The 25508-nt window shown below is 52.0% G+C and overlaps 1 protein-coding gene across 1 annotated transcript; it reads left to right on the top strand.

Moving 5' to 3' along the window:
- The first annotated feature begins 19064 nt into the window (after nucleotides 1–19064).
- On the top strand, nucleotides 19065–25178 carry KRT5 (keratin 5). Its single transcript, XM_033221980.1, has 9 exons — nucleotides 19065–20007; nucleotides 20581–20795; nucleotides 21575–21635; nucleotides 21734–21829; nucleotides 21970–22134; nucleotides 22490–22615; nucleotides 22881–23101; nucleotides 23882–23916; nucleotides 24513–25178. Exons 1-9 carry the CDS (start codon nucleotides 19456–19458, stop codon nucleotides 24809–24811), a joined length of 1770 nt encoding a protein of 589 aa, XP_033077871.1. The 5' UTR covers nucleotides 19065–19455; the 3' UTR covers nucleotides 24812–25178.
- Nucleotides 25179–25508: the final 330 nt, after the last annotated feature.

Consider the following 25508-nt stretch of genomic DNA (forward strand, 5'->3'; position numbering starts at 1 on the left):
TGGCTTGGTCTCTGAATATTCAAAGTACACCCATGCACCTCAATTCACTCACATGAGCACACACCATGTACATTCATGAATGCACGAAGCACAGACACACACACACAAGTACATCACTGTGTATTGCCCATGCAGCCTGTACGTCTGTGTTAATTTTCAGGAGGCAAATGGGGTGTGGAGCAGGGTCTGGGAGGAGGGGCAGGGAGAGGGGAAAGGAGAAGCCCAGAAAGCGTGTGCATGTATTGGCTGGAGGCTTCAGCAGATGGACATGCACAGTGTCCAGTGACAGAAATGGTCGTGTTCCTGACATGACCTTGCCTCTTTCTGAGACTGCACCTTTCCTCATCGGAAGGTGGGCTTAGTGCACAGGTATTTGCATTTGTCCAGCCCTTTCCTCTCTGCTCAGAGGCCTGGCCTCCTGAGGGGGTCAGCAGGTAGGAGTCCCACACTCTGGGCCTCTCTGATGGAAAGATAAGTAACAAGTCTTAGAAGCTGGGGCTGGAGTACGGAGGAGCGAGCTGGGGTCCCGCCATGGGGTGGGGGTGGGCTATGAATTTCAGTGACAGTGGCATTGGCACTTCCCCAGGCATACTCTTATCCTACCTTCCAGAACCACTATGGTGATGGCCAGTCCTGCCTTGGCAAGGGGTGTAAGGAGAGTGAACACATAGACTCCCCAGGCCAGCTCTGTGTCTGGGGTGGGCAGGGGAGGAGTAGGAGGTGCAGAGCATTTGCAGGTGGGTGGGAAACCAATGTCTTTGTAGTGAGTAGGCAGCCATCTAGTCTCACGGTAGCCACACTAATGACGTCATTTGGGGGAAGGAAGAGGGTTTCAGTTTCATGGAGGAACAGGGAGGCCTGGGGTTGGGGCTGGGCTAGAGAGGGATCAGAGGATGAGAATTTGGGGCAAGAAGAGCAAGTATAATGGAAAAGGAAGACAGAGGGTCCAGAGGAAGGGACAGATGGTCTGAGTCGATATCTAGGACATTTAGAGTAGTAACTGGGACTTAGGGCAAGGCCCAAAAGCCCCTGCCCAGGAGGTGGTCGGAGCCGGAGACTCCTGGCTGTCATTAACCTGTCAGCACCGCAATCTAGCAGGTGGGTAAGTGGAATAAGGCTCAACAACATGTTTGCAAGCTTGGTTGATAAGGTGAGGCGTGTGTGTGTGTGCATGCATGTGTGCGTGTGTGTTCAGTACTGGGCACAGACATTGCCATTTCCTCGGTGAAGTCACCATGCACACCCACTGCCTTTGCTAGCCTCCTGCCTTTGCAACAGTAGGCACCGAGGTTGGATAGCAGAAACAATTTTCCAGTTGAGAGGCTAAAAGAAATGGCTAGATTCCAAATGTGGAGGTGGAGGCTTCTCTAGATGATGCTGCTTTATCACACAGATTTGAGGAGGGAGGGAAGAATTCCCTTTATGCTCCAGGGCTCACAGAGGTCTCCTGAGTGGGCAGGGTTATCCTGGGTCCTGAGTCTGTTTTCTAGAGCCACAGAACAAAGTGCTGGAGACTGGAGCCTCCTGCAGGAGACTCAGAAACCCAGCACTGGGGCCCATGGTAGGGGCCTGAGCTATCAGCTTGACAGGTTCCAGCATGAGAGCTCAGGGCTTGATGGACAATTTTGGGAGCAAGTGAGGGATCTGAGGAAAGGGAATAATGACAATGACTAGCAGGCAAGGTGGCCACCATGTGAATCTGTGTGGTAATTTGATTATGGCTGCCAAGAGTACTAGTTGTTTACACAGACTGAAAAATAACCCGGGAACTTAGAAAAATACTGATGTCTAAGCCTCTACTCCAAACCAATTAAGTAAGGCTACTGGAAGTAGGGCCTAAGCACTGACTGGTATATTTTAAAAGTCAGCAAAGGGGTTCTAATGAGCAGCCAGAGCTGGGAGCCATCAGCCTAAACTGTGATTTGGGGGATGCTGTGGTAGCATCCAGATACAGATGGAAAGAATGGTCTGATTGGTTAGTAATGTCCGCCACAGTAAACAGTGGAGAAAGTAATAGTACATATTTTTCTTCTGATGGGTGCCTATCTGTTGCTTTACAGTTTACAAAGCATTTTCATACCCATTGCCTAAGAACAGCTCTGGGAGTGAAAGACTGTTGTTACGGCCATTATATAGATGAAAAAATTGAGAATCAGAGCTCCAGCCTATCTATAGCCACCCTGGGCTAGACCTCAAGGATACCCTGTCTATTGTCTGCCTTTTAGGGGCCCATGGGGAGGAGAGTGGGTGCAGGTCTCCGGCTCACACATCTGGACAGGAGTTCGTCCTTGGCAGTGCTGCCACCTGCCTGCTTCTCCCACCTGGAAGGTTCCAGGAAGAGGCCATCACAGGGTAAATGTAAAAGAGGACTAGTGCTGCAGGGACTCTTCACAAGACCCGGGTGTCCCGATGGAGGGTGGCCTCCATACTATATAGCAGGAGATGCTCCGTTTAGTTTACCAGCAGGAACAAAATGTCAGTGAGTCAATCCCAAGGTGGAGCATCTCTTGGGCTGGGGACAGAGACTGGCCCAAGACAGCACTACAAGCAACTGGACAGCTTCATTGAGCAGGAGCACTTGGTGCAAGAGGGAGCCTGGGGCAGGGCTGCAGGGCTGGGGCGGGGTGAGGAAGGTATCTAAAGGCAGAGGCGGCTGTGGTTGCAGGACTATGGGAGAGGAGGAGAGGAGTCATAGTTTGTTTGCTGTAAAGTCTGTTTCCTCAAGTGCAGACAGTGCTGCTTGGGAGAGAGCCCTTCTCTCTTCCAGTTACTCCAACAGAAAGGACTTGCTGGTCCTTTCTGGCATCTCTCCCAGTGTCAGTCACCAGAGACTGGATTGCCTTCACCTTCATATTCCCAGCATGTGCCTGGCACCCGTTTGCACTCAGCAGGAGCTGATGGCCTGTCTCTCCTCTGACTCCAGGGTTTCCCTGCAGTTCTGACTCCAGGCTTTCCCTGCGGACATTGACAGGAGCTGGTCCTTGGGACACCCAGCTGGAGGGTGCCTGCAGCAGGACAAGCCAGACACAGCAGCACAGAGGCAGAACTATCAGACCCCACAGAGGGTCAAGCTGGCTGTAGACACAGAGGTTGGCACCCTCAGGACACCTCAGGGACTGAGGAGAGCAACAGGTTCCCCATGGCACCTGGGGGTCCTGCCGAGGTGGTGGAGGCCTCCTAGCCTTGGCCACTGCTCAACTACTTCTCTCCATCTGCAGAGCCTCGCCCCCATGGCCTGTCCTGCCCTTCAAACCCAGAGTACCAGGCAGGGGAAATGGAAGCTGATGTTTATGGAGCACCTTCCATGGGCCAGGCTCTGGAGGCTGGGCACAGCTCCTGTATCATCCCTTTGAGATGGGCGTTCTTATTCCCAAGGCAGAGACATACTAACCCCAGGGCTGCAGAGCCAGAATCCAGTGAGGTCTGTCTCTCCATAACCCACACTCTTTCCACACCACTGCCCTGCCTCCCCGGATGGGAACTCTGTGCCCTTGCCTCTCCAGCGGCTGCACCTTTTCACCCTCCTATGATGCTCTGCAGGCTCCCTGCCCATCTTCTGTTGGCACTTCTGTCATATTCCATCAGCCAAAGCCTGATGTCTCCGGGTCCCAGGCACTGGCTGGGTCCCTTTTCCTTGGGCTTTCCTACTGCAGGCTGCAGGCAGAGGCTGTGGCTCATTGTCACTTCCAGGCCATGGAGGTGGATCCTCTCAGTGTTGGGGGCGTCTGGACAGTGCCTAGGACCCAGCTCCACTTTTGCTTTCCTTGAAGCCCTGGTTCAGAGGTGGCCAGAGCAGTGGGGGAGGTGTGGGCCCCACAGGAAGCAATGGGGACAAGGAGGAGTTGGGAGAGACAGGAGGTGGTGGACTGAGGTGGAGCTGGGATGCGGAGGGTGGGTGTGACTTTGGAGAGAGAGAGGTTGGAGCAGATTGGGATGGGCAGCTTATCCTGAGTTGAGTAAACTGGGAGCAGAAGCATCAGAATGAAACTTGAGACCAGCAAGAAGGATCTGGAGAGGCAGAGAGGAGACAGTGCCGGTCGTGCAAGTGTCCTCTTCCGGGCACTGGCCTTTCTTCAGACATTGGTGTGGTGGTCCAGCAGGCTGGAGACAGTCATCCTGGTCATCCTCATGTTTCCCATCCTTTTTAGAAAAATTCTACCTGACATTTGACCTCCACCCTCCAGCCACACAGTCCCTTGCTCCCAACAGCTCACTCCCTCCACGGCCAGCAGTGAGGACTGTCTTCCCATCTGGCCCCACCCTTGGCCTTCCCAGGCCCGCAGCCTGACCCAAGGCTCACTCTCTAATGCCCCCTCATTCAGCCATGGCCTTCTCACAGTGCCAGCTCAAGGAGAGATGCATTTTCAAGCCCAGGTTTCTGTGGTAACTATTTCTTGTTCCCTCTGTCCTTGACTACAGTACAATTGCAGCCCATGGCTGGTGCTAGTGAAAGTGGTAGAGAAATCCACTGATGATCCAGAAATGAAGGCTACACCATAACACAGAAACTTCAGGATCACAGCTGAACCAAATGGGAACCAGCTGCCCTCACTCAATCCTGATTTTTTTTTTTTTTGGTTTGAATAGATCTTTGATGGTCTTGGAATCCAGCCAGATGGGAAGAGAGGGGCCTCTGAGTTACCATGGAAAATCCTTGAAGCAAATAAAGGTGGATGAATCATAACACTGGACTGCTTTAGGGATGGCTGGGACAAGGGAGGGTAGAGGGAAGATTCTTTCTCGATTTTCTCCTTCAAGCAAACAAAGTGAGTACCAGGGAAAGGGGCCCCATGCAGGCTGAGGCAGGTTTGGAAAAGAGTTGGTGGGGACACTGCACCCTCTGAAGCCAGAAAGGCTGGGGCATTCCTTCTGTACATCCTTGCAGGCAAGTCCAGCTCAGCCTCAGGGCTCTCTGGATCTGAGACCCCTTAATCCACGGTCAGGGTAATGGAAGGCATTTTCCCAACTCAGTGGGAGGCAGCAGGGCCACCACCTTTGAGCATCCTTCATGTTTGTGAGTAGCGTAGGTGTCCCTGGATAAATGTTTTGGCTGGAAGAGATGTGCAGTGAAGGAGCCCTGAGCCAGCCCCAGAGCCTCCAGACCACTAGAGTTGGATGTTGGGAGTCCATGATCATCAAGCAGCATTTCACATCAGCTGCTGGGGCTGATTTGGAGCTCCAGAGAGCCAGCCTTTTATTTTGCCAAAATTAGACATTAAGAGTGCAACAATCACCACCCACTACTGTCATAATTGCATAAAAGAAAAGGACAGTTTAACAGTAGGAAGGATATTCTCTCAGACTAAGCTCAGCCCCTTAGATGAAGTCAAGCTAGCCCCATGAAAGATTTACTGCATTGCACTTACTTTTCTCAACTGCTTCAGACTACGGAGAAATGCATCAAATCTGCGCCCTGTCTCAGCATTTTCCATGCCACCTCTTTGTACCTTAGGGTCCTCATCTACATGATGGGAATATAATCACACTGTCAATTGCACAATGTTCAAAAAATCACCAAAAGGGATGGAGAAGGGGAAGCATGTGGAAAAATACCAGGAACTCCTCACTGTCAGGAACAAGAATGGCAATGATGATGGTGAGGACAATCCTGCGGGAGTGATGCCTCGCATGGGTCAGGGACCTGGCTCTGGGGCCAGCCTCCAGCAGGGCTGCCACATTAAGCAAGTTCTTTAATCTTTTTGTGTCTCTTTTCGCTTCTGTAGAAGCGAGGATAATAATAACAATAACAGTAATAATAATAATAATAATAATAAATACTTTGCATCATTTTGTTTGAGACATAAAATCCCAGGTCCATAGTAAGACCTCAATAAATGTTAGCTATAACAATAAATTATTACCATCATTAGATACAATAATACATACCCTAGAAACTGTGGGTAATTTTTAGGGGTTCACTGGGGACTCAAGAATTAACCCCAAGCATGCCCCTGTGGCCCTGCAGACTCCTTGCTCTGTGGAACGAGGGAAGCTGGAAGGCCCAAGGCAGGGGCCCCTCTTGACCAAGTCTAAGGGGACTTTGGAGACGGCGCCCACACTTGGGACACCAACTGGGGGAGAACCAGGCACCCAGGCCAAGCTTCCGGTGTCAAAGGACAGGAGGATGGGATAGGAAAGGAGAGGTGCAGAGCCTGTCAAGGAGATGGGAACGGGAAACAAACACGGAGATAAACCTTGAAGGTGGGAATAGGGATCATTGCTATGGTTCATTGATGGCTTCCTGTGTGTCAGGCCATGAGCTACGTTCTTTAAGGATATTTCCTTATTAAATACTCAACAATCCTATTAGCACCCCCCCACACACACCAATTTATATTAATAAGGAAATTTAGGGCCAGAGGGACTATGCAACATGCTTCGGGCCACCAGGGTGAAGTGGCCAGCCATATTCTCTCCTACCTAGGGAGAGAGAAATTTTACTGCCTCCCTCTCATGTCCCAGATCCAGCACCTGAAGACGCAGAACCAAGTCCTGGAGTAGCAAGGGCCCTTAGGGCTTCCAGAGAAGAGGGGGACTCTGTGTGGGGCCAACAATAAGGGTCTGAGAGGGAAAAGGGTGAAGCTGGAGTCAGCCGTTGGGACTGGGCAGGAACTGCAGAGATGGTCAAAACCAAGCAAGGGGCCCCGTGACCCAGGGAGGAACCAAGTGCGCTAGAAGTGAGAAGGGTGAGAAGCTTTTCAGGTATTTGTCCCAGGTCTTGCCAGACGGTGGCGAGAGTGGTTCCCAGCATCTCTCAGTAGGCAGCACCTATCACAGGTGGGGTGGGGTAGGGTGGGGCCCCACAGCCCTCTCCCCCTTCCCCAACACACCCAGGCTGAGCCGCCCACAGCCCCTGTGGTTTTGACGGCCTGGTCAGAAGTTGCAGTTGGCCACACTCACCCTCTCACCCTCTAAGGGCTGCAGTATGACTTTCCAAGTGCTCATTTGTGGTTTCCAGCCCCTCGATGGTGTCATTACAGAGATTCCCCCACGCCACCCTGACTCTGCGCCAGGGGTGTGTGTTCATCCAGGCACATAGCTGGACACTCAGAGGTTTAAGGCGGCCCAGGTGTGGACCCTGGCTCCACAACCTGGCCCTCTCCTAAGTGCTGCAGAGGCGGTTCCTTGTGCGGCGGGAGAAGAGGCCTGAGATAAGAGAGTAAGGGAAAGGTTTGGCCTTCTAGTCTGGAGAATGAACAGGGACCCAGGAAACAGGAAAGGTCTATGTCTAAAACTACTTACTCAAAGGAGGAGCCCAGAGCTATGTTAGAAAGACTCTGGGGCCAAGGCTTGAGGAGGAGCAGAGGGGAGGGCAGATGCAGCAAAGCCAAGCTACCTGGGCAGAAAAGGTATGCTGCTGCAGGCACACAAAATCACTTCAGGTTGCATGGCACAGCCTGTGTTATGGTCATGGCATGATTTTGATGTATATTAGAAGATATGTAAGTCAGTAGTTAACAGAGTTTCCTTATCAAACAAATACACTAGGTAAATATGTAAGCCAATTAAACAAGATACATATTAAAGAAAATAACAGGACAAGTGGTTTGTGGATACAGGCAAACTTCTGATGGTGGCCCCTGAATGACCGTAGCTTAGGAAATATTTGAGTCATATAAATGTGAAAGAGGGCTGAAGGGGCACCGCTGGAGAGGCCAGCAATCCCAGACTGGGCTTGCATTAGTGGCAAGGGCTGCAGATACTCCTGAGGGCTGTGAGGATCTGGGTCAGGAAGCTGCCGGTGCAGACAGCCTGGGATTTAACCACGTCTTCTCCCTAGGAGTCAGTGTCCTTGGAGTTGGAGGCGGGAGACCAAGAAATGCCCACAAACATGTAAATAATTGTCAGGGTCTGATCCTCTTCTCTGATACTCCACAGAGCAGAACGACGACGTGGAAGTGGATGTTAGAGGGAGGCAGATTTCAACTCACAGCGAGGAAGAACACGCTGGCCATGAGAACTGTGGGTCTAGTGCGTGCGTGGTGAGCTCCATTTCGCTGGTGCCTCCCAGCAAGCACAGTGCGACTGTGGCACTACAGGAAGGGGAGGTGGAAGGGAGACATAGTCACTGTGCTTTCAGAGGCAGGTGGAGCATGTCTGCGACCAAGCGGCTGGTGTCACTTAGGGCCCAGCCACGTGCCTGATGAGAGATGCTTCCCAGTCTGGTTGAAGGCCAATTCTGCTTCAGAGCAAGATGAATGGGACCAGGGAGTATAGACTCAAGCCTGATTGATGTGCTCCTGCCCTCAGCCCTCAGGAGGGTTTTGGAAACAGAGCCTGCCTCAGTCATCTTAGGATTCATGTCCATGGAAAACAACTGCAGGCTGGACCTGAGCCGGAAGGAAGGAAGGAAGGAGGAAGGAAGGAAGGAAGGAAGGAAGGAAGGAAGGAAGGAAGGAAAGAAGGAAGGGAGAAGACCTGGGGCCTTCCCCTAGGATAGGAAGGAAGCCTGGGGCCAACCTGCTGCCCAGCCCAAGTCTAGCCTGGGCTCTGGAACCTGACTGCAGCAGGTAATTGATGGTGCTGGAGGCTTTTGGAGGCACCTGCCCCACTGACTCACAAGGTGGGGCTCAATTTGCTAATGTGAACCCCAGGATTGGGGGTTAGAACTTCCAGGTTGGATTGGCTTCCTCAGGGAGGAAACTCAAGGTTTTGTCTACTCTGTCCCTTCCACTTTCATTTAGAGCTGTCCCCCAGCAGTGGGGCCCGCCATGCTCATTTCCTGGAGGGAGTGGGGAGGGTGAAGGGTGCAGTGCAGGACAGAATTCCTGAGCAGGCCAAAGCTATTTTCAGAGCAAATCCTTTGTCTTTAGATTGTGCTCCCTGCTGAGGTCGTAATGAGATAAGCCTATCTGGCATGCCCCTCTTCTCTTCAATGAGTAGACTCTGTCAAGATTCTACACAAAAGGCGCCACAGTTCTCTGCCAACTAAGAAAGCTATGGGGCCTTGGGAAGACGGACAGAGTCCATTTCTTTCAGACTGAGCCCTCTGGGACTATCTGGGGGGAAGGTGTGCATCTGGCTGGTTTCCACTGCCTCCCCACAGGAGCTGGGCCTCTCAGGAAATGTCTACATTTGTCTGCCAGGGAAACGACCTCAGAGAAATCCCAGTTATGGTGTCATATTCTAGGACAGACACATGCCTCACCAACCAGACTCTTCCCTGCAAGCTGCCATCTTGCCTTCCTTGGCCTTTCCACAGTGAGAACCTGTATCTAGCAGCCATGGATGGGGGAAGAACCAAAAGTGGACAAAAGCAGCAATGGGCAGAGCCAGTTGCCTGGGAAATGAGGCCACTGAGCTGCTGAGAGACCAATCCCCTCTAGAAACCAGGAGAAGGCTGGGAAGGTGGGGTGTGCTTCACCAGATTGCAGGGTGGAGCAGCCATGAATTTGAGGGCTCACTGCTATCAAAGAGTAGCCAAAGGGTGGGTGTAATTCCAGCCCCAGTTCTTCTTCCCCTCAGCCAGAGAGTGAGCACCTGAGCCTGGCAGTCAGCACAGGGCACAGCTCCTACTGAGCCTCGGGGCAAGGGAATGTGGAGGGATGGGGAGGGAAAGTCGGTACTGAGGAAGGTGGACTCAGGGCCCCAATTCACAGTGAGCTCTCGATCTGAGACCAGTGGACAAAACCCTCAAATACACAGAGAGCTCTGGGGCAGTAAAGCACACGTCCCGCAGAGGATCCTGGCGGATTTCCCAGTGGATGGTGAAGGCTGCCTGCTCACTTGTTCCATAGACCTAGTCCAGTGCCTGCAGCTACACAGTGGTGCTCAGTGAGGTCTGTGGAGTGGGCAAGTAAGTGAGGTGAAAAGCAGTCCTCAGGAGGAGGCCACCTTTTGGAGGGAGCTTCCAGGAGCAGAATTCACAATGAAGGAAGGGCAGGCAAGGCTGGGAGGCAGGGCCAGGGGAGGAGACCGGGAAGGTGAAAGAGGGTCTCCTGAGTGTTGCGGAGAAAGAGAAGGCTCCCTTGGCCGCAGCGGAATCTAGATAGAGATGATGTGTCTAGACATGGTTTCTTGTTCTTGCTGTGATAAAGTTACCCTAAACTCTGACAAGACGGCACATATTTAAGATGTGATGGATCTGGAGGTCAGAGTCTCTCTGAGCAAAAATCAAGGTGCTGGCAGCGCTGACTTCCCCTGGAGACCCTGGGGTAGAGTCTGCCTCCCTGCATATCCAGCTTCCAGAAGTTGCCTACATTCCCTGGCTCATGGCCCTCCTCCCTTCATCACAGCCAGCAACAGGGAATCAAGTTCACCCCAGACAGTGTCACTCCAATCTGCTTCCCTCTTCCACATTTAAGGACCCTTGGGATTACATTAGGCCCACCCAGATAATTCAGAATAATCTTCCTATTTTAAGGTCAGGTGGTTAGCAACCTTCATACTATCTTCAGCCTTAATCTCCCTTTGCCATGTAACATAACAGATGTACAGTTCCTGGGGATTAAGATAGGGACATCTTTGGGGGCCATTATTCTGCCTATCATAGATAGTAGGGGGGATGACGAGGAAGGGGTCCCAGAAGAACAAATGATTGAAGATAAGGCCAATAGGAAGCTACTGTGCATTCCTGGGCAAAGGAGGGCCCCACTTCACTGAAGGACTGGGGCGAACCTTGGTTCTCAGGGTGAGAGTGAGATCATTTTCCAGACTCAGAACAATGGAGCCATGTTGTACCTGAGGACTTGCAGACCATAACATGTTATTGTTCTTTGCTGAGGGCAGAGTGCCAACCTGCAGGAGGCCGTGGCTGACGCCACAGTGAGGGGGCCTAGCCTTCAGGGATGCCCGGGTCAGCTGCCCGAGAGGCCTAGACAGGTCATGGCATCTGCTGCATGGCATCAGTTGTTGCTGAGTGTCTCCCCAGCCCTGGACACTGAGGCCCTCTCTTCCAGGATGGCCTGGGGATGAGGAGGCTGATGGCTGGGTCAAGCCCTCAGAGCAGACTGAGAAACTGGCTGGGACTCCCAGGGCAGGTGGCTGAGGAGGGAAGCAGGGCGAGGAGGGAAGCAGGGCATGGTGGGGGCGGGGAGAGGGTCATGGTGAATAGAGCTTTTGTTCACTCCTTGGCACAGCCCTGCCTGGGAAGGCTGATGGGTAGGTGGAGAGCATTTGGGCCTCACAGATCCAGAGAGCTCGCAGCTTCATCTTGCAGGGGGCATTGTGGCGTTGATGACCCTAGGGGCACCCCTAGAATTTCTTCCTGGGTAGGGCTTGGGGCTTAGAGGTGGCGATCTGGTTAGGAGGGGTGGTGGCATGGCAGATCTGTGTCAAAGCTGGTTTGCAGAGGAGCGTATCATTTTGTTTAAGAGGCATGTCTACTTGCGTAACTTCAGTATATGGGCTGCTGATGTTGCTTATAGGGATACTGGCTCTTCAGGGTCCCCTCAGCACTTCCCCTTATGTGCTGATTGAGAGCATACGCTCTAGGAGCAGCCAGACCTGGGATCAAATTCCAGTTTTGACAAGTATTATCCATATGAACTTAGGTAAGACATGTTCCTTTTTGAGGTTCAGAAAATGGGAATAATAACTAGTGCTGATCACCTGTGGATAACCTGAATAGTAAGATAATGCATGCTACATTTTGGCACAATGTCAGGCACACATTAAGCACTCAGTGTCCATTCACTTCAAAGAAGGGCTAGAGGAAATAAGGTCCAGTGTCACCAAAAGCAACGAGGCTACATATCTCAGTGAATGGTGCTAATTTCTTTTCTAAGTGGGGCAGCCTCATGCAAGGAGCTGGTCAGTCTCCATGAGGCCACAGGATGGTTTGGCCCATCCCAAAGGATCCAAAATGCCAAATAACACTCAGGCTGGGTCGTTCCATTTCATACCCTCCAGATCATGGCCTCTGCTCATCCTGAACAAAGTGTTGCAGGGCCCTGTTTAAATGTCTTGGCCATAAGTGGTTGTGGGGTTTGGAGAGGTGAGGAGTAGAGGGAATTGCTGAAGATTGGGCCAAGACACCGGGCTACTCCCGAGGTATTAGGAGGTATCAGCAGTTGTTAGCCACATCTCAGGCATCTGGAAGGACTGCCCCAGGAGGCATCTGGGCTTTACCTTGGGCTGGTGCTAGGGTAGGAGGGAGATGGGTGGCAGACGATCCCCAAGCTTCACCCATGAGGACACTGTATAGGATTTTATAGGGAACCCCAATCCTCTGAGTGTTGCCCCAGAGTCTTAGTGGCCCTGCCCCGGGTTCTGGCAGTCCAGAGAAGGGAGGGACTCTCCAAGGGCTCCTCTCCTGTCTATGCTCCAGGATAGGGTTCCTCTCTCTTGGGGCTGCTGGAAGATATTGAGGTACACTGACTGCTGAGTGGTACCTGGGACCCTCTCTGTTTGCTGCCTTCACAGGCTGTCTGGAGACTGAGGCCTCTGCTGAAGTCGTCCTCTTCAGAGTCACATCACAAGTCCTGCACTGAGAATCCGAGTGCCCACAATGGTGACGACAAGGGCTTTTGGAGACACCCTTGCCTGGGCTCATACCTAGGCTCTGTCACTTGCCAGTTGCTTACCCTCTCTGGGCATCAGTTTTCTCATCTGCAAAACAGGGATCATAATAGGCGCACCCCATGAGTCTGTAAGGAGTAAATGAGTTGATACATCCAGAACCATGCCTGGCTCACAGTCAGTGCCACCCAAGTGTGGCGATTGCTGTCATCTTTCACCAAGCCACTGAGCATATCGGGGGCACAGACTCATCCCACGCTGTGAGCTTTTTGGGGTCATCAAAGTCCAGAACTTCAGAGAGACAAGTTGTCTAGAAATCATCAGATACATCTCCACATCTCCACCATTTGCAAGAGACTGCCAGAGAAGGCATCTGGGTCCTTGTTTCATGTTTTGTGCCAGAGAAGATGGGAGTGGGGAGGCACAGTGTAGGGAGGGAGGGAGCAGGCAGAACCAGCACTCACCACTGACCCTCTAACATTAAATCGGGAACCGGCAGGCATGGGATTGAGGCTGTGAAGGAATCCACCTGGCTGGAGAGTGGAGGTGAGGTTGAAAGGCCCTGAGGACCAGGGACTTGTGAATGAACAAGAAGTAATGGGAGTCCTTGACAACTGTTTCAGAGGATATGGGTTTGACTAGAGGCCCAGCCAAGCACTGTGGAGCTCTGGGCATGGGCAGAGGGAGTCATGTGTGAATTCTCACTTCTTACATCAGCCAGTGGAGTAGGGGCAATCAACGTCTGCAGACTGGTGGCACCTCATGGCCTAGAGCAGGCAAATGCCTCAGAGGAACGGGCTTCGGTGTTGACTTAGGCTTGAAGGCCAGTCTGCTCCCTGGAAAGACCCAGACCAGCACCTGGATATGAGGGCTCTGGACAGGGGAGGGATGGGGAGCAGTAAACCACCCTTACCCATCACAGTCACCTGTCAGCCCTGTCATGCACACAGCCCTTGGGAAATGGCTCTCTGAAGGGGACTGAGACATGCAGCCTTGGATTGGGAGACAAGTAGCCTCTTGCTGAGGCCCAGATGGGCAGTGCAGGGCAACAACAGCGAGTGGGACAGGACCAGAACCCAGGCTTGGCTCTCACCTCACCTTGCCGAGGGCTTGGCGTTAGGCTCCACCTCCCTGAACTCAGTCTGTTCCTCTATGGATGGATCACTAGACTGATTTTTTTCTCTGAAACCAAGTCAGGCCAGCTTCCCTAACCCAGCCCTTGCACAGTGACCCGTCACTGTCAAGTGGTGTGGATCCTGGGTCTGGCAAGGAGATCCTAGAGGAGACCCAGCCCTGTCTACAGTCCCGGAGTCTGAGGGAAGAAATGGGGAAGGACACGGGTAACACAACCAGAGTCCAGAAGTCCAGTGCATGGAACCTGCCTTGGCCAAGTCACACATGTGGAACAGGACGTGATTCAATGACTGGTATGAATGGAAACGCTCCTGCACGATGTCTTTTCTCAGTTGCTTTTCACACCACGCCTCCCTTGGAAGAAGCCTTAACCTGTTTTCACAAACCCTCAACAGCGATCGTTGGTCCATGTGGACAATGAGCAGGTCAGTGTTCACAGGTGCCCATGGAACATGGAGACGGGAGCTGTGAGTGTGTCCCAGAGTCTGAAGGAGGAAATGGGAAGCACACAGGGTCACAGTCTCACATAGATGGTGGGACTGGGGCCAGCAAGGTGTCCCCTGGCCTTGAGGACTGTGCAGATGCCGAGCGCATTTCCTGAGGGTGGCCTGGGAGAGGCAACAGCTCCAGCCTCAATGCTGTCGTTTACTTTCTTTTCTCCCCCACCATATTACCAACCTCTGTAATGATTCACCCCACCTGCCCCTCACCCATGATCAGAGCTCACCCAAAGCAGGAAAGTCAGAGGGAATAAGCCTCTGTCTCTGGCACTCGCCGTCCCTGCCAAGACCAGGAAGCCCTGAGCCAAACGCAAACTCAGAGAGCGGGCAGCTGCAGCATCTCCTCTGCCTCCCTGTTCCCAGTTGTGGCTACTGGTGACAGAATAGAAAGTAGCAGGAAGAAATGGAACAGGGGGTGAGTTAGGGATGTCAGCAAACTTCCTTCTGCGCCTCTGATCCTGCAGGGATACAACCTGGTGTAAATGAGTCATGTCTCTGCCTCTCCACTGAAGAGGGAGGCTGTACATCCCCAGAATATGGGACATACTCGCACCTACCTTGGACGGCCAAGCTGAGGGAGTGCTAAGAGGCCCTCTCTGCATGCTCCAGTTTCAGATTCATATATGTAAAGTGTGAAGGGCAGTGCCTGGCACATGGTCACTCCTATGTATGTGTGTATTTAAAAAATAAAACCACCCTCTATGAGAAAGCAAAGCGCAGAGGAATTTGCTATATATCCTTTTTTAGTCCCTCTGACTAATTAAAGTATTTGTTGATTTCCAGACCATAGTTTCAATCAACCAAAGGGGATTTTCAAAGAGTTTGGTATGCCATGAGCAAAACACCCTTCAAACAAGGGAAGAACATTCCTCAGACTTGCAGGGGCCTGCTGGAGGGAAGCGGAGGGCTCTTCTCTGCACACTCTCCTGCCAGGACCAATCGGCTGCTGAATCTAAGGGATGGGGGCCAAAGTAGCTCCCCATAGTCCCCTGAAGGCCTGCCCTTCACTTCCTGCTCAGCTCCTGCCAGCTTAAAATTAAAATTCCAGCTTGCATGGTCCCTCCAATGAGCCCAGGCCCCTCCCTTATCTCCGAGCTCCACAGGGCAAAACTACGTAGTGAGAGGTTGGGCAATTTGTTCAGGGTTCCAGACCCATCCAAGGACTGGGTAAGGACCAAGACATGGTCCGGAGTGGTGCCACATGCTTTTGCACCTATGCTGTGACCTACAATGTGTGCAAAGCCCGTGCACAAGAAAAATTCAACTCCAGGGGGTCACTTGTCACTATGACCTCAATAATGGCAGCAGGGAGTCACCTCCAAAGGCCCTCTGAGCCAGCGCTGAGCAATTGCTTTACTTCTGGACATTTACCTTTCTACCTAGGCTGGTTTTCAGACTGGGGTCTGAAAGTCCTAGAGACACTGGTCTGTATGAGGGAGGGGGTGGTGTGTCCAGCTCTGCAGATCCACAGAGTGGCCACTCCCCTCGGGGGCCCTGTGATCCTGAGAATCTAGCTAGGACCAGAGCTTGGATCCAGGATTGGGATGGGGGCAAGATTCCATTGACTTTGGGTGGAGGCAGGAAAATTCTTCCCTCAATTCCCTTGAGGCTAGGGCTTTGTGAAGAGTTATCTGGGGCTGGCCTGCTGTTCCATCTGCCCTTCCTCAACCCGCGAATCTGGCTGCAGGCTCCCTGATGGGGTTGCCAACCATAGCCCAGTGAATAGGGTGACTCACACCTCAACTATTGCTCCCCACTGTTTGTGCTGAACAAGCATGAGGTGGAAGGGCTGCAAAGTTGAGGCCACTAAAGCTTTCTTTCTCTCCTGGAGGGGTCTGGGGGCTGGGGTGGCATGTGCAGGCTACTTGTTAGTGGGCTCAGATGCAGAACGCCCTCAGGATGAGGGCAAGGGGAGAAGAAGGATGGAGGGAAGCCTAAGGAATAAAGAATCCTAAACGCTGGATTAAATCCTAAATCCTAAACATAGAGCATACCCAGTGTGAATGGGACAAGAGACTCATCCTGTAGACATGGACCCAGAGACAAAGGCAGATGGACAGGACTCTGGGACTCAGCATAAGGCTGGGGGATTCACAGAAATGTATGTGAATATATATAATGTATATACATTCTGTTACGTATAATATGTAGATGTAGGTTGGTGCAAAAGCAGTTGAGGTTCTTGCCATTGTGGGCTTCACATAACAATCTGGGGAAGGAGCGGAGGAAGAGGATTTTCTGTCTGTCAATTCAACCCAAAAAATATCTGCGGAACACCTCCAGTGTCCAAGGCTGGGTTGAGAGTGTGGGCCATGCAGAGGTGTTCCCTAACCTTGGAGACTGCCCTGTTGGGGGAGACTTAGAGGTTATGTACAAATGCTGTTCTATTGAACATGTTCTATTTATCATGCTCTATTCAATATATCTTCTACTAGAGCCCTACAGATTGGAGTGGAGGCTCTGAGGAGAAGGAATCCTGGGCTAGGATGGCAGGATTTGCCTAACCCTTGTTCCGTGAATGGATACCACCCTCTCCCTGGTGTCTGTGAAGGGCTTCTCCGTGTATGAAACGCTGACCGGGTCCTGCATTCCCCACACAGCTCTGTGAGACAGGCCAGGGCAGCCAGCTTACTGTACCTTCTCTGATGGGGAGAGCAGCAGGGCGGGCCCTGCACTGTCTTCTGCTGACGAGGATAGCAGCACCCAGAGGAGAAGCTGAGCAACATGCCCCGCCCAACCTGGGAACTGCCTCTGTGGGGTGCCCAGCAGAAAAGCTCCCTGGTGAGCTTAACACAATCCCTCCCTTCCTGCCACAGTGAAATTCCAGGCTGGGGTGGGACTCTCCCAAGCTGCAGTGGTGCTGGTGCCTGGCTCCCCACCGGGAGCGGCTCCATTATTTATACCTGTCCAGGTCTGGCATTGAGGAAGGGGCTGCTCTGCCTGTTCACGGGAGGATTCCCACGAAGCTCGGACAGAAGAGTGCTGCTGCTTCTTCCGTGGGGCACCCACACAGTCCCTGCCACAGTTACTTGCCACACACTCACCGTTGGTCCCTGGCATATGGATCTGAGCTTGGCACACTCTAGCAATCCTCAGACTAGCCAGGACGCATTCCTGCTCTGCCAAGTCCTCTTTCTTCACAACACAGCTGGGAGGAGAATGAATGGGGAGAAGAGAATGTCCTAGTGTCTCAGGACGGGTGGGGCTTCCCTGAGGGCAGTGAGGCCTGTACCTGGGACCTGTAGTGTATGTGGTGGTGGGGACATACCCCGACAGCGATCTTCGAGTGGAGAGGGAGTATCCCACTATGAGACCTCAGACACTTGCTTCAAGCTTGGACGTGTTCTGTTCTATCGGGAGCCAAGGGTCCCCTGGTATGTCTCAGGCCTCCAGGACACTCACATCTGTTCTCCAAAAAGCAACAAAATGTGAAAATGGTGAACTCAGCACAATTCATTGCTGAGGGTCTCAGAAACACTCCAGCCAGGGAGGCCACCCAAACCACTTTGCTCAAGACCTGTAAGACCGGCCCCAGCCATTGGTTTGTCTGCCGGGATTGACCTGTCAGCTGCTTGCTCATCGCAGCTCTCTGGTGAGAAGTCACTGTTTCAGCTGATCCTCAGCACCAGGGAATCATTTTCCCACAGCCTTGGCTTCCTTGTGGCCAACCGCAGGCCCTGGTGAGAGATTCCCGAGCCTGGGTCAGGTCCTGTTCTTCTACCTTGAGAATATAGCCCCTCCTCCCTGAGGCTTTGAACCCATCCCCATTGCATTCCTACCTCCAGCCTCGGGCCACAGGGCCCCTCCACCCCCCGCAGCTCTGAACGGCCCAAGCACTGTCCTGCCTGAGAGCCCTGCTTCTATTTGGGGGACGGCAGAGAGGTGACACCACTCAGATCTGCTGCCAAAAAGAGTGGGTGTGGTTTAGAACAGACATGTGTTAAAACCTCATCAGAAACCCCCTTACCTCCACCTGGTGCCGCAACCCCTCAGACAAGTTTTGCAGAGGGGATCTCACAGGGCCCTCCCTAAAGCAACTGGCAGATTGTCATGCCAGCTGCCTGGGCCCACAGGCCTGCTCTGGCTAGCCTTTCTGGCAGGACAATCCATAGACTTAGAATCCCGTTTTCCATTGCCTTGGCCCTGAAGGAGACTTTGGGCTGCAGCATAGAGAAAACAGAGCAAGTCCCGCTGCTTGGAACAGGGTGGTTCGCCGTTATAACAGGCCGTCAGACTCTCAACATGTTCCTGATGAGATTAGAAGCTCCTGCAGGTATGTGTTTGTGGCGGCCTTCAGCCTGTATCAACACATACGATGACTCATTTCTTCCCTAGTAGAATAGAGTTTGCTCGAACACACCTTGGGGGCTGGGGAGCCGGCAGAGTAGCTATCCCCGAAAAGAGACGCTATAGCCCATGAGTCTCAGATTTTTTTTTAAGGGATTCCATGGGATCTCTGGGTTTCCTAAGCCCCCCACAGAGTCCTGCCCAGGCCAAAGAGCAAGGAAAAGGTCAAAGGGCAGAACAAATGCTGAGTTAGGAAGAGCTATGGAAGGATAAACCTGGCCCTAAAGAGGTCAAAGTGGTTTATAGGGGGCGCTGAGGGCTTCCCACATTCTCTGGCCTGAACCTTGCAGGCAGATCTGCCCAGTGGGCTCTGGGATAGCTGTGCCTTCCCTAAGAAAGAAATTGTGCAGAAAAGGATGAAACTCTATTTTCCCTCTAGCACATAACCAAGATATAAGGCTACAGATTGCCTTTCCCAGAGGGGAAAACCCTGCAGCAACCTGCTGCTTGGAAAAGTGTAAGAGCAGATCACTATGGGGAATCGTTTGCCCGCCACTGATGGACAGCTTCCCCAAACTGGAAGGGCAGATGCTCAGCATGTACCGTACTGGGATGGTTGTCAATATCTCTGGTCCTGTAAGAATCCTCAGGACACTGGCCATGCCAATGCCCCCTCACTTCCTGGCATCCTTCTTAGGGTGCTCACAGCCCCCAGCCTCTATGGTGAAGATATACTTGCTGGCAGCGTCACCAACTTGCTGCCAAGAGATCAGTGCTGCAAGGCAAGGTTATTTCTAAGTGAGCAGAGCCTGCCAGGAAGAAAGTGTTTGCACCCCACACCACTGTGCAGGTGTGACGGGTGAGCTCACAGCTGCCCCCCAGGCATGCCCAGCCCACTTAATCATTCACAGCTCGACAGCTCTCTTGCCCAGCCCAGTTCTGGAGGAGATAAAAAGGGGGCATTGCCGTTCCTGGGTAACAGAGCCACCTTCTGCGTCCTGCTGAGCTCTGTTCTCTCCAGCACCTCCCAACCCACTAGTGCCCGGTTCTTTTGCTCCACCAGGAACAAGCCACCATGTCTCGCCAGTCAAGTGTGTCCTTCCGGAGTGGGGGCAGTCGTAGCTTCAGCACCGCCTCTGCCATCACCCCGTCTGTCTCCCGCACCAGCTTCACCTCTGTGTCCCGGTCCGGGGGTGGCAGTGGTGGCTTCGGCAGGGTCAGCCTTGGGGGTGCTTATGGAGCGGGTGGCTATGGCAGCCGGAGCCTCTACAATCTGGGGGGCTCCAAAAGGATATCCATCAGCACTAGCGGTGGCAGCTTCAGGAACCGATTTGGTGCTGGTGCTGGAGGCGGCTATGGCTTTGGAGGTGGTGCCGGTAGTGGATTTGGTTTCGGCGGTGGAGCTGGTGGTGGCTTTGGGCTCGGTGGCGGAGCTGGCTTTGGAGGTGGCTTCGGTGGCCCTGGCTTTCCTGTCTGCCCCCCTGGAGGCATCCAAGAGGTCACCGTCAACCAGAGTCTCCTGACTCCCCTCAACCTGCAAATCGACCCCAGCATCCAGAGGGTGAGGACCGAGGAGCGCGAGCAGATCAAGACCCTCAACAACAAGTTCGCTTCCTTCATCGACAAGGTGAACTACGATCTTTTGTAAAAAATCACTGTGGGTCTGAAGTAAATGCCAAAGGGAGGGAAGATGTCTTGGCTTTGTGTAAATACCTTTATAGTTGTACAGTTCTGTGTTTTCATTTGTTTCTGTGCCCTGGATTTGTGGACGCATTCTGAATTAGAATGGCAGCTGGAAAGGGAGAGTTATTTCTTCCCATTCAGAGGTTAGCTCACAGGGGCCTCTTGACAACTGTTGGACAGAGAGATGAATTCCATGCCACATATAACGGGGCTGACTGGACAGGAAGTTAGACAAGCGCATGGGCAACAGCCTGAGTGCCTTTGCAGCCACCGCTGAGCCGGGACACACTCCAAGCAGCACTCCTAGTGCTTTCTGTGCCCTGGATAGGTGTCCTATCTCCCTTTGGCGAAGTGACTTTGGGTGTCTCAGTCTGCTCCTCCCCTCCTGGGGTCCAGGGCCAGGCACGGTGCACAGGAAAGCTTCAGAGGGACAGAAAGAGATGGGAGGCACCTTAGTGAATTGATCACAGAACATGAAATCCAAGTTTCTCTATCTTCTAACTCTGCTCCCCTCCAGGTGCGGTTCCTGGAGCAGCAGAACAAGGTTCTGGACACCAAGTGGACCCTGCTGCAGGAGCAGGGCACCAAGACCGTGAGGCAGAACCTGGAGCCGTTGTTTGAGCAGTACATCAACAACCTCAGGAGGCAGCTGGACAGTATCGTCGGGGAACGGGGCCGCCTGGACTCAGAGCTGAGAAACATGCAGGATCTGGTGGAAGACTTCAAGAACAAGTGAGTTGGGGTGGGGGGTGGACACAGGGGAGGGTGGTGTCTTTTTGGCACCAGATAGGCTTCATTACTAGTCTACTACCATGCCTTCCTTGGGCACTGGGAGGATATACCTTCCATGGACACCTCCAGTACTAAAACAAACAAACAAAAACACAAGCCAGGCTCATGTTTAGAAAGTTCCAGCCCCAGGCTCAGGCCCTCTGCAAGGAACTTAGCCAACAGCCAGAGCAACATGGTCTGTGCCCTTGGCACTACCTGGTGAAATCTGCCCTGATGTAAGGCTTGATCTCTGGGGCTTTCCTCTCCGGTACATGGGCCTTTGGATAGATTTGTCTCAAAGCAGGAGCTGGTGACACAACCCAGCTTGGTGGCTCAAATAATTTCTTTAGTCTTATGAACCAGCAGCTAGGCTGCTAGATTTAGTTTTGTTTGTTTATTTGTTTTTTTTTAAGCCTCTGAAAGCTCAAAAAAGAACACTAGAGAAATTGACTAGGTAATGCAGCTGGGGAGAAACAGCGCAGCTTTTCTGCAGGAATCTGCTTGAAACAACTGAATTAGAGCAATAATAGAACTGTATAGTAGGCAGTTACAGAGAAAGCAGTATTTAAATGGGGAAGGACCTTGGCCAGCGGCCCATGCTACCAGTGTCCCCTCCCTCTCCGCCTATGAGGAGAAGCCCCTTCCCACTGCAAAAATAGGCTTACAGTTGACTGTGAAATAAAGACTCCTTACCTGTTGCTCATCCTCTGACAAACACTTTCCATCCCTTTCACCACCAGGTATGAGGATGAAATCAACAAGCGTACCACTGCCGAGAATGAGTTTGTGATGCTGAAGAAGGTGGGTGGGAGAGAACCAGCAGCCTGCAGCTATGCTCTCTAAGCGTGGCGCTCACTTAAGTAGGGTGTGTGCGGTGCCAACCATCCCTGTTTCCCCAGGATGTAGATGCTGCCTACATGAACAAGGTGGAGCTAGAGGCCAGGGTCGATGCACTGATGGATGAGATTAACTTCATGAAGATGTTCTTTGATGCGGTAAGAAACTTATCTAAATTTTTCACATGGGTGGGTTTTTTCCTCAAGTTGTCAAATCACAATGAGTGGAAGATTTGAATGGAACTGACCTTAAATAACATAACACAGAACCAGATGACTGACTCCAAAACTCCCTGCAGGAGCTGTCCCAGATGCAGACGCACGTCTCTGACACCTCCGTGGTCCTCTCCATGGACAACAACCGCAACCTGGACCTGGACAGCATCATCGCCGAGGTCAAGGCCCAGTATGAAGAGATCGCCAACCGCAGCCGGACTGAAGCTGAATCTTGGTACCAGACCAAGGTGGGTGCTTTGATGACTGTCTCCTGAGTGAGGGGACACACCCATGTCTAGGATTCTAGGCCATGATGACACTAAGGATGGGGTTCCTGGAACCTGCTGAGGCCCATTGGGATGCTTTATAGGAATGGCCCTGTAGACAATTTCCATCTAAACCCAAGGACCTGAGAAAGAATCTCACTCTGAATCTCATACCAGTGTCTCCAGGAGAGCAAAAGCATCAGACTGGCTCGACCTTGGAAGAGCCTGAACCAGCCCCAGACTACTTGCCACTGCTTAGAACTCCCTGCCTGTGAACTTTGGGAAAGTTCTTCCCACTCATATAAACCGAATGTTTTATCTTTCCTGGCCGCATCAGTATGAGGAGCTGCAGCAGACAGCTGGCCGGCATGGCGATGACCTCCGTAACACCAAGCATGAGATCTCTGAGATGAACCGGATGATCCAGAGGCTGAGAGCCGAGATTGACAATGTCAAGAAACAGGTAAGGTGTGATTGAAAGAGGGCAAGGAAGGGGCCTGAGCTCTAAAAGGGACATCTATTTTGTTTTGTTTATTTTGTTTTACTTTTGCTAAACACATGGAGCCAGATCCAGTACCAGTGTTTCAATGTCCTGCCACCCATGATGTACTGGTTTCTGTCTGGGATTCATGATAGTTTGGTTTGCCTGACCCAGAATCTCAGAAGGAGACATCTCAGGCCCAGCTCAGCTACCCAAGCAACCCCACTCTCCTCCTTTCTGTCTGTAGTGCGCCAACCTGCAGAACGCCATTGCGGATGCTGAGCAACGTGGGGAGCTGGCGCTTAAGGATGCCAGAAACAAGCTGGCCGAGCTGGAGGAGGCCCTGCAGAAGGCCAAGCAGGACATGGCCCGGCTGCTGCGTGAGTACCAGGAGCTCATGAACACCAAGCTGGCCCTGGACGTGGAGATAGCCACTTACCGCAAGCTGCTGGAGGGCGAGGAGTGCAGGTGAGCAGACAGCATGAACTCAAGATTCAAGATGGCCCTCAGTTGATAAAGCGAAGCTGCTCCACTGTGGGGTGTACAACAAACACACATGTGATCAGTGACTTGTGCTTGATAAAGACACATCATCAATACTATTTCAGTCTGACTCGTGGCCATATGGCTGAATATAGTGTTCCTGGGTGCTGCCTGTCCTCCAGGCACCTGAGCAACTCAGCAAACATGTCTTGACACTTGTGTCTTTTCTGCTTTTGCCCACGTTCTTTGCTCAGCCTCAATATCCATCATGCCCACCTCCATCCCCACTTGTCCTCCAGTACCCCTTCCTTCAGGAAGCCTTTCGTGTTTACTCCAGCTGAGTTAAACTCACCTACCTTTGGATTGCCAAACTACGGTTTGCTTCAACCTCTGACACTGCCCATTGACTACTTTCTGTTTGAGGAATTTTTGTCCATGCCAAGTTCTCTCACAGAATGTAACTCCTACAAGGCAAAAACTGCTTTTGACATAATCATATTTCCCGTATCTCTTATGCTTTCCCTATGGTGGGTGTAGGAGAACGTGAATTATAATTCTTTCCTAACAACTTGTTTCTAGGTCAATCCCTCTTCATTGGAAAGTCCCTTGGGAGAATTCTCCCTTCCTTTAACTTAAGCAGCTTTTGGGCATACAGACTCCTGGCTTATGGAACGAACTCGAATCATGAGGATGGGAGTTAGCCACATAGACTAATGCTGTCTTTTTGGGAGCTGTTAACCCTTAATTCAATTTTTCTCCTTTCAGACTCAGTGGAGAAGGAGTTGGACCAGTCAACATCTGTAAGTAGCTTTGAACAGACGTTAACAACGACAATAATATGGGATATATTTAGTGCCAACTCAGAATTCTGCTGTTTCTAGGTTCAAATCTTTCCCATCCCAGCATATGGTAATTTATAATAATACACTTAGTAAGGTATGGGTGGTGGAAGGGAAGGACAGATTGGGACAGGAAACAATGTGGTTCATGTCTTATCTCTTAAAGGGTAAGCCATGCATCCTATGCTTCTTGGACATTATCCCCTGCCCTGACCCTAGTACCTAGCTCCCCCTAGTACCTAGCTCACCCCAGTACATAGCTCCCCCCAGTACCTAGCTCCTCCCCTCAGTACCTAGCTCCCCTCCTCTCAGTACCTAGCTCCCTGTAGTACCTCACTCCCCTCAGTACCTAGCTCCCCTCAGTACCTAGCACCTTGCCTCTTATGCTCACCCACTTTTTTAGGGACCTTAACTAAATGACAGTTCTTCTGGGCCTTGTTTGTTACTCTATAAAGGGGGCCCTGTAGAGTGCTCCAACACCAGCAGATCAAATAAGTGGGCCATGCAGGATCAGCCTGGCAGACGGTCTCACTGAGTCCTCCCTCCTTTCCCTGCAGCTGTTGTCACAAGCAGTGTCTCCTCTGGATATGGCGGTGGCAGTGGCTATGGCGGTGGTCTCGGTGGAGGTCTTGGCGGCGGCCTCGGTGGAGGTCTTGGCGGAGGTGGCAGCGGAAGCTACTACTCCAGCAGCAGTGGGGGTGTTGGCCTAGGCGGTGGGCTCAGCGTGGGGGGCTCTGGCTTCAGTGCAAGCAGTGGCCGAGGCATGGGTGTGGGCTTTGGCAGTGGTGGGGGTAGCAGCTCCAGCGTCAAATTTGTCTCCACCACCTCCTCCTCCCGGAAGAGCTTCAAGAGCTAAGAGTCTGCTGCAAGTCACTGCCTTCCACGTGCAGCAATCCAGCCCACGGAGACTGCCTCTTCTAGGCAGTTGCTCAAGCCATGTTTTATCCTTTTCTGGAGAGTAGTCTAGACCAAGCCCATTGCAGAACCACATTCTTTGGTTCCCAGGAGAACCCAGTTCCCAGCCCCTGGTCTTCCTTGCCACAGTTCTATATTCTGCTTCAAATCAGCCTTTAGGTTTCCCACAGCGTGGTCCCTGCTGACACAAGAACCCAAAGTATTCCCAAATCTAAATTGTCAAAATAGAATCCCCACCCCAATCCCAAATTTTGTTCTGGTTCTAACTACCTCCAGAGTGTGTTCAATAAAATGCTTTTATAATATAAGCTGGTGTGCAGAATTGTTTTTCTCCTAGGTTTACAATCAGCCTAGAGATACCATGAGGGTCAGTCTACCCAGATGTGATTGGTTCTTCTGACGATTCACAGGGAGAATGGAATAACATTTAAGGGAAAGTGGCTATCGGGGGTGGCCCAGAGACTCCAAGAAGCACAGAGATTGTAAAGTCTCTACAATGAAGGAGTCTCTGGAGAGCATTAGTGGGCGTGTGCATTGTACTGCAATTTAGACAGATTTTAGAGCCTTTTGTTAAAGAGGGGCCTATGCAAGGTGAGATGATTTGCAAGTAGCAGCATATTTGGCCTTAAGTAAAGTTT

The sequence above is a fragment of the Trachypithecus francoisi genome, unplaced genomic scaffold (assembly GCF_009764315.1).
Source record: "Trachypithecus francoisi isolate TF-2019V2 unplaced genomic scaffold, Tfra_2.0 Lachesis_group11, whole genome shotgun sequence".
Taxonomy (NCBI): domain Eukaryota; kingdom Metazoa; phylum Chordata; class Mammalia; order Primates; family Cercopithecidae; genus Trachypithecus; species Trachypithecus francoisi.

Coding starts and splice junctions, on each gene's coding strand:
- KRT5 (XM_033221980.1), top strand. CDS start 19,456: ATGTCTCGCCAGTCAAGTGTGTCCTTCCGGAGTGGGGGCAGTCGTAGC. Junction 22,616..22,880: donor TTGACAATGTCAAGAAACAG/GTAAGGTGTGAT, acceptor TTCTGTCTGTAG/TGCGCCAACCTGCAGAACGC. Junction 23,917..24,512: donor AGTTGGACCAGTCAACATCT/GTAAGTAGCTTT, acceptor CTTTCCCTGCAG/CTGTTGTCACAAGCAGTGTC.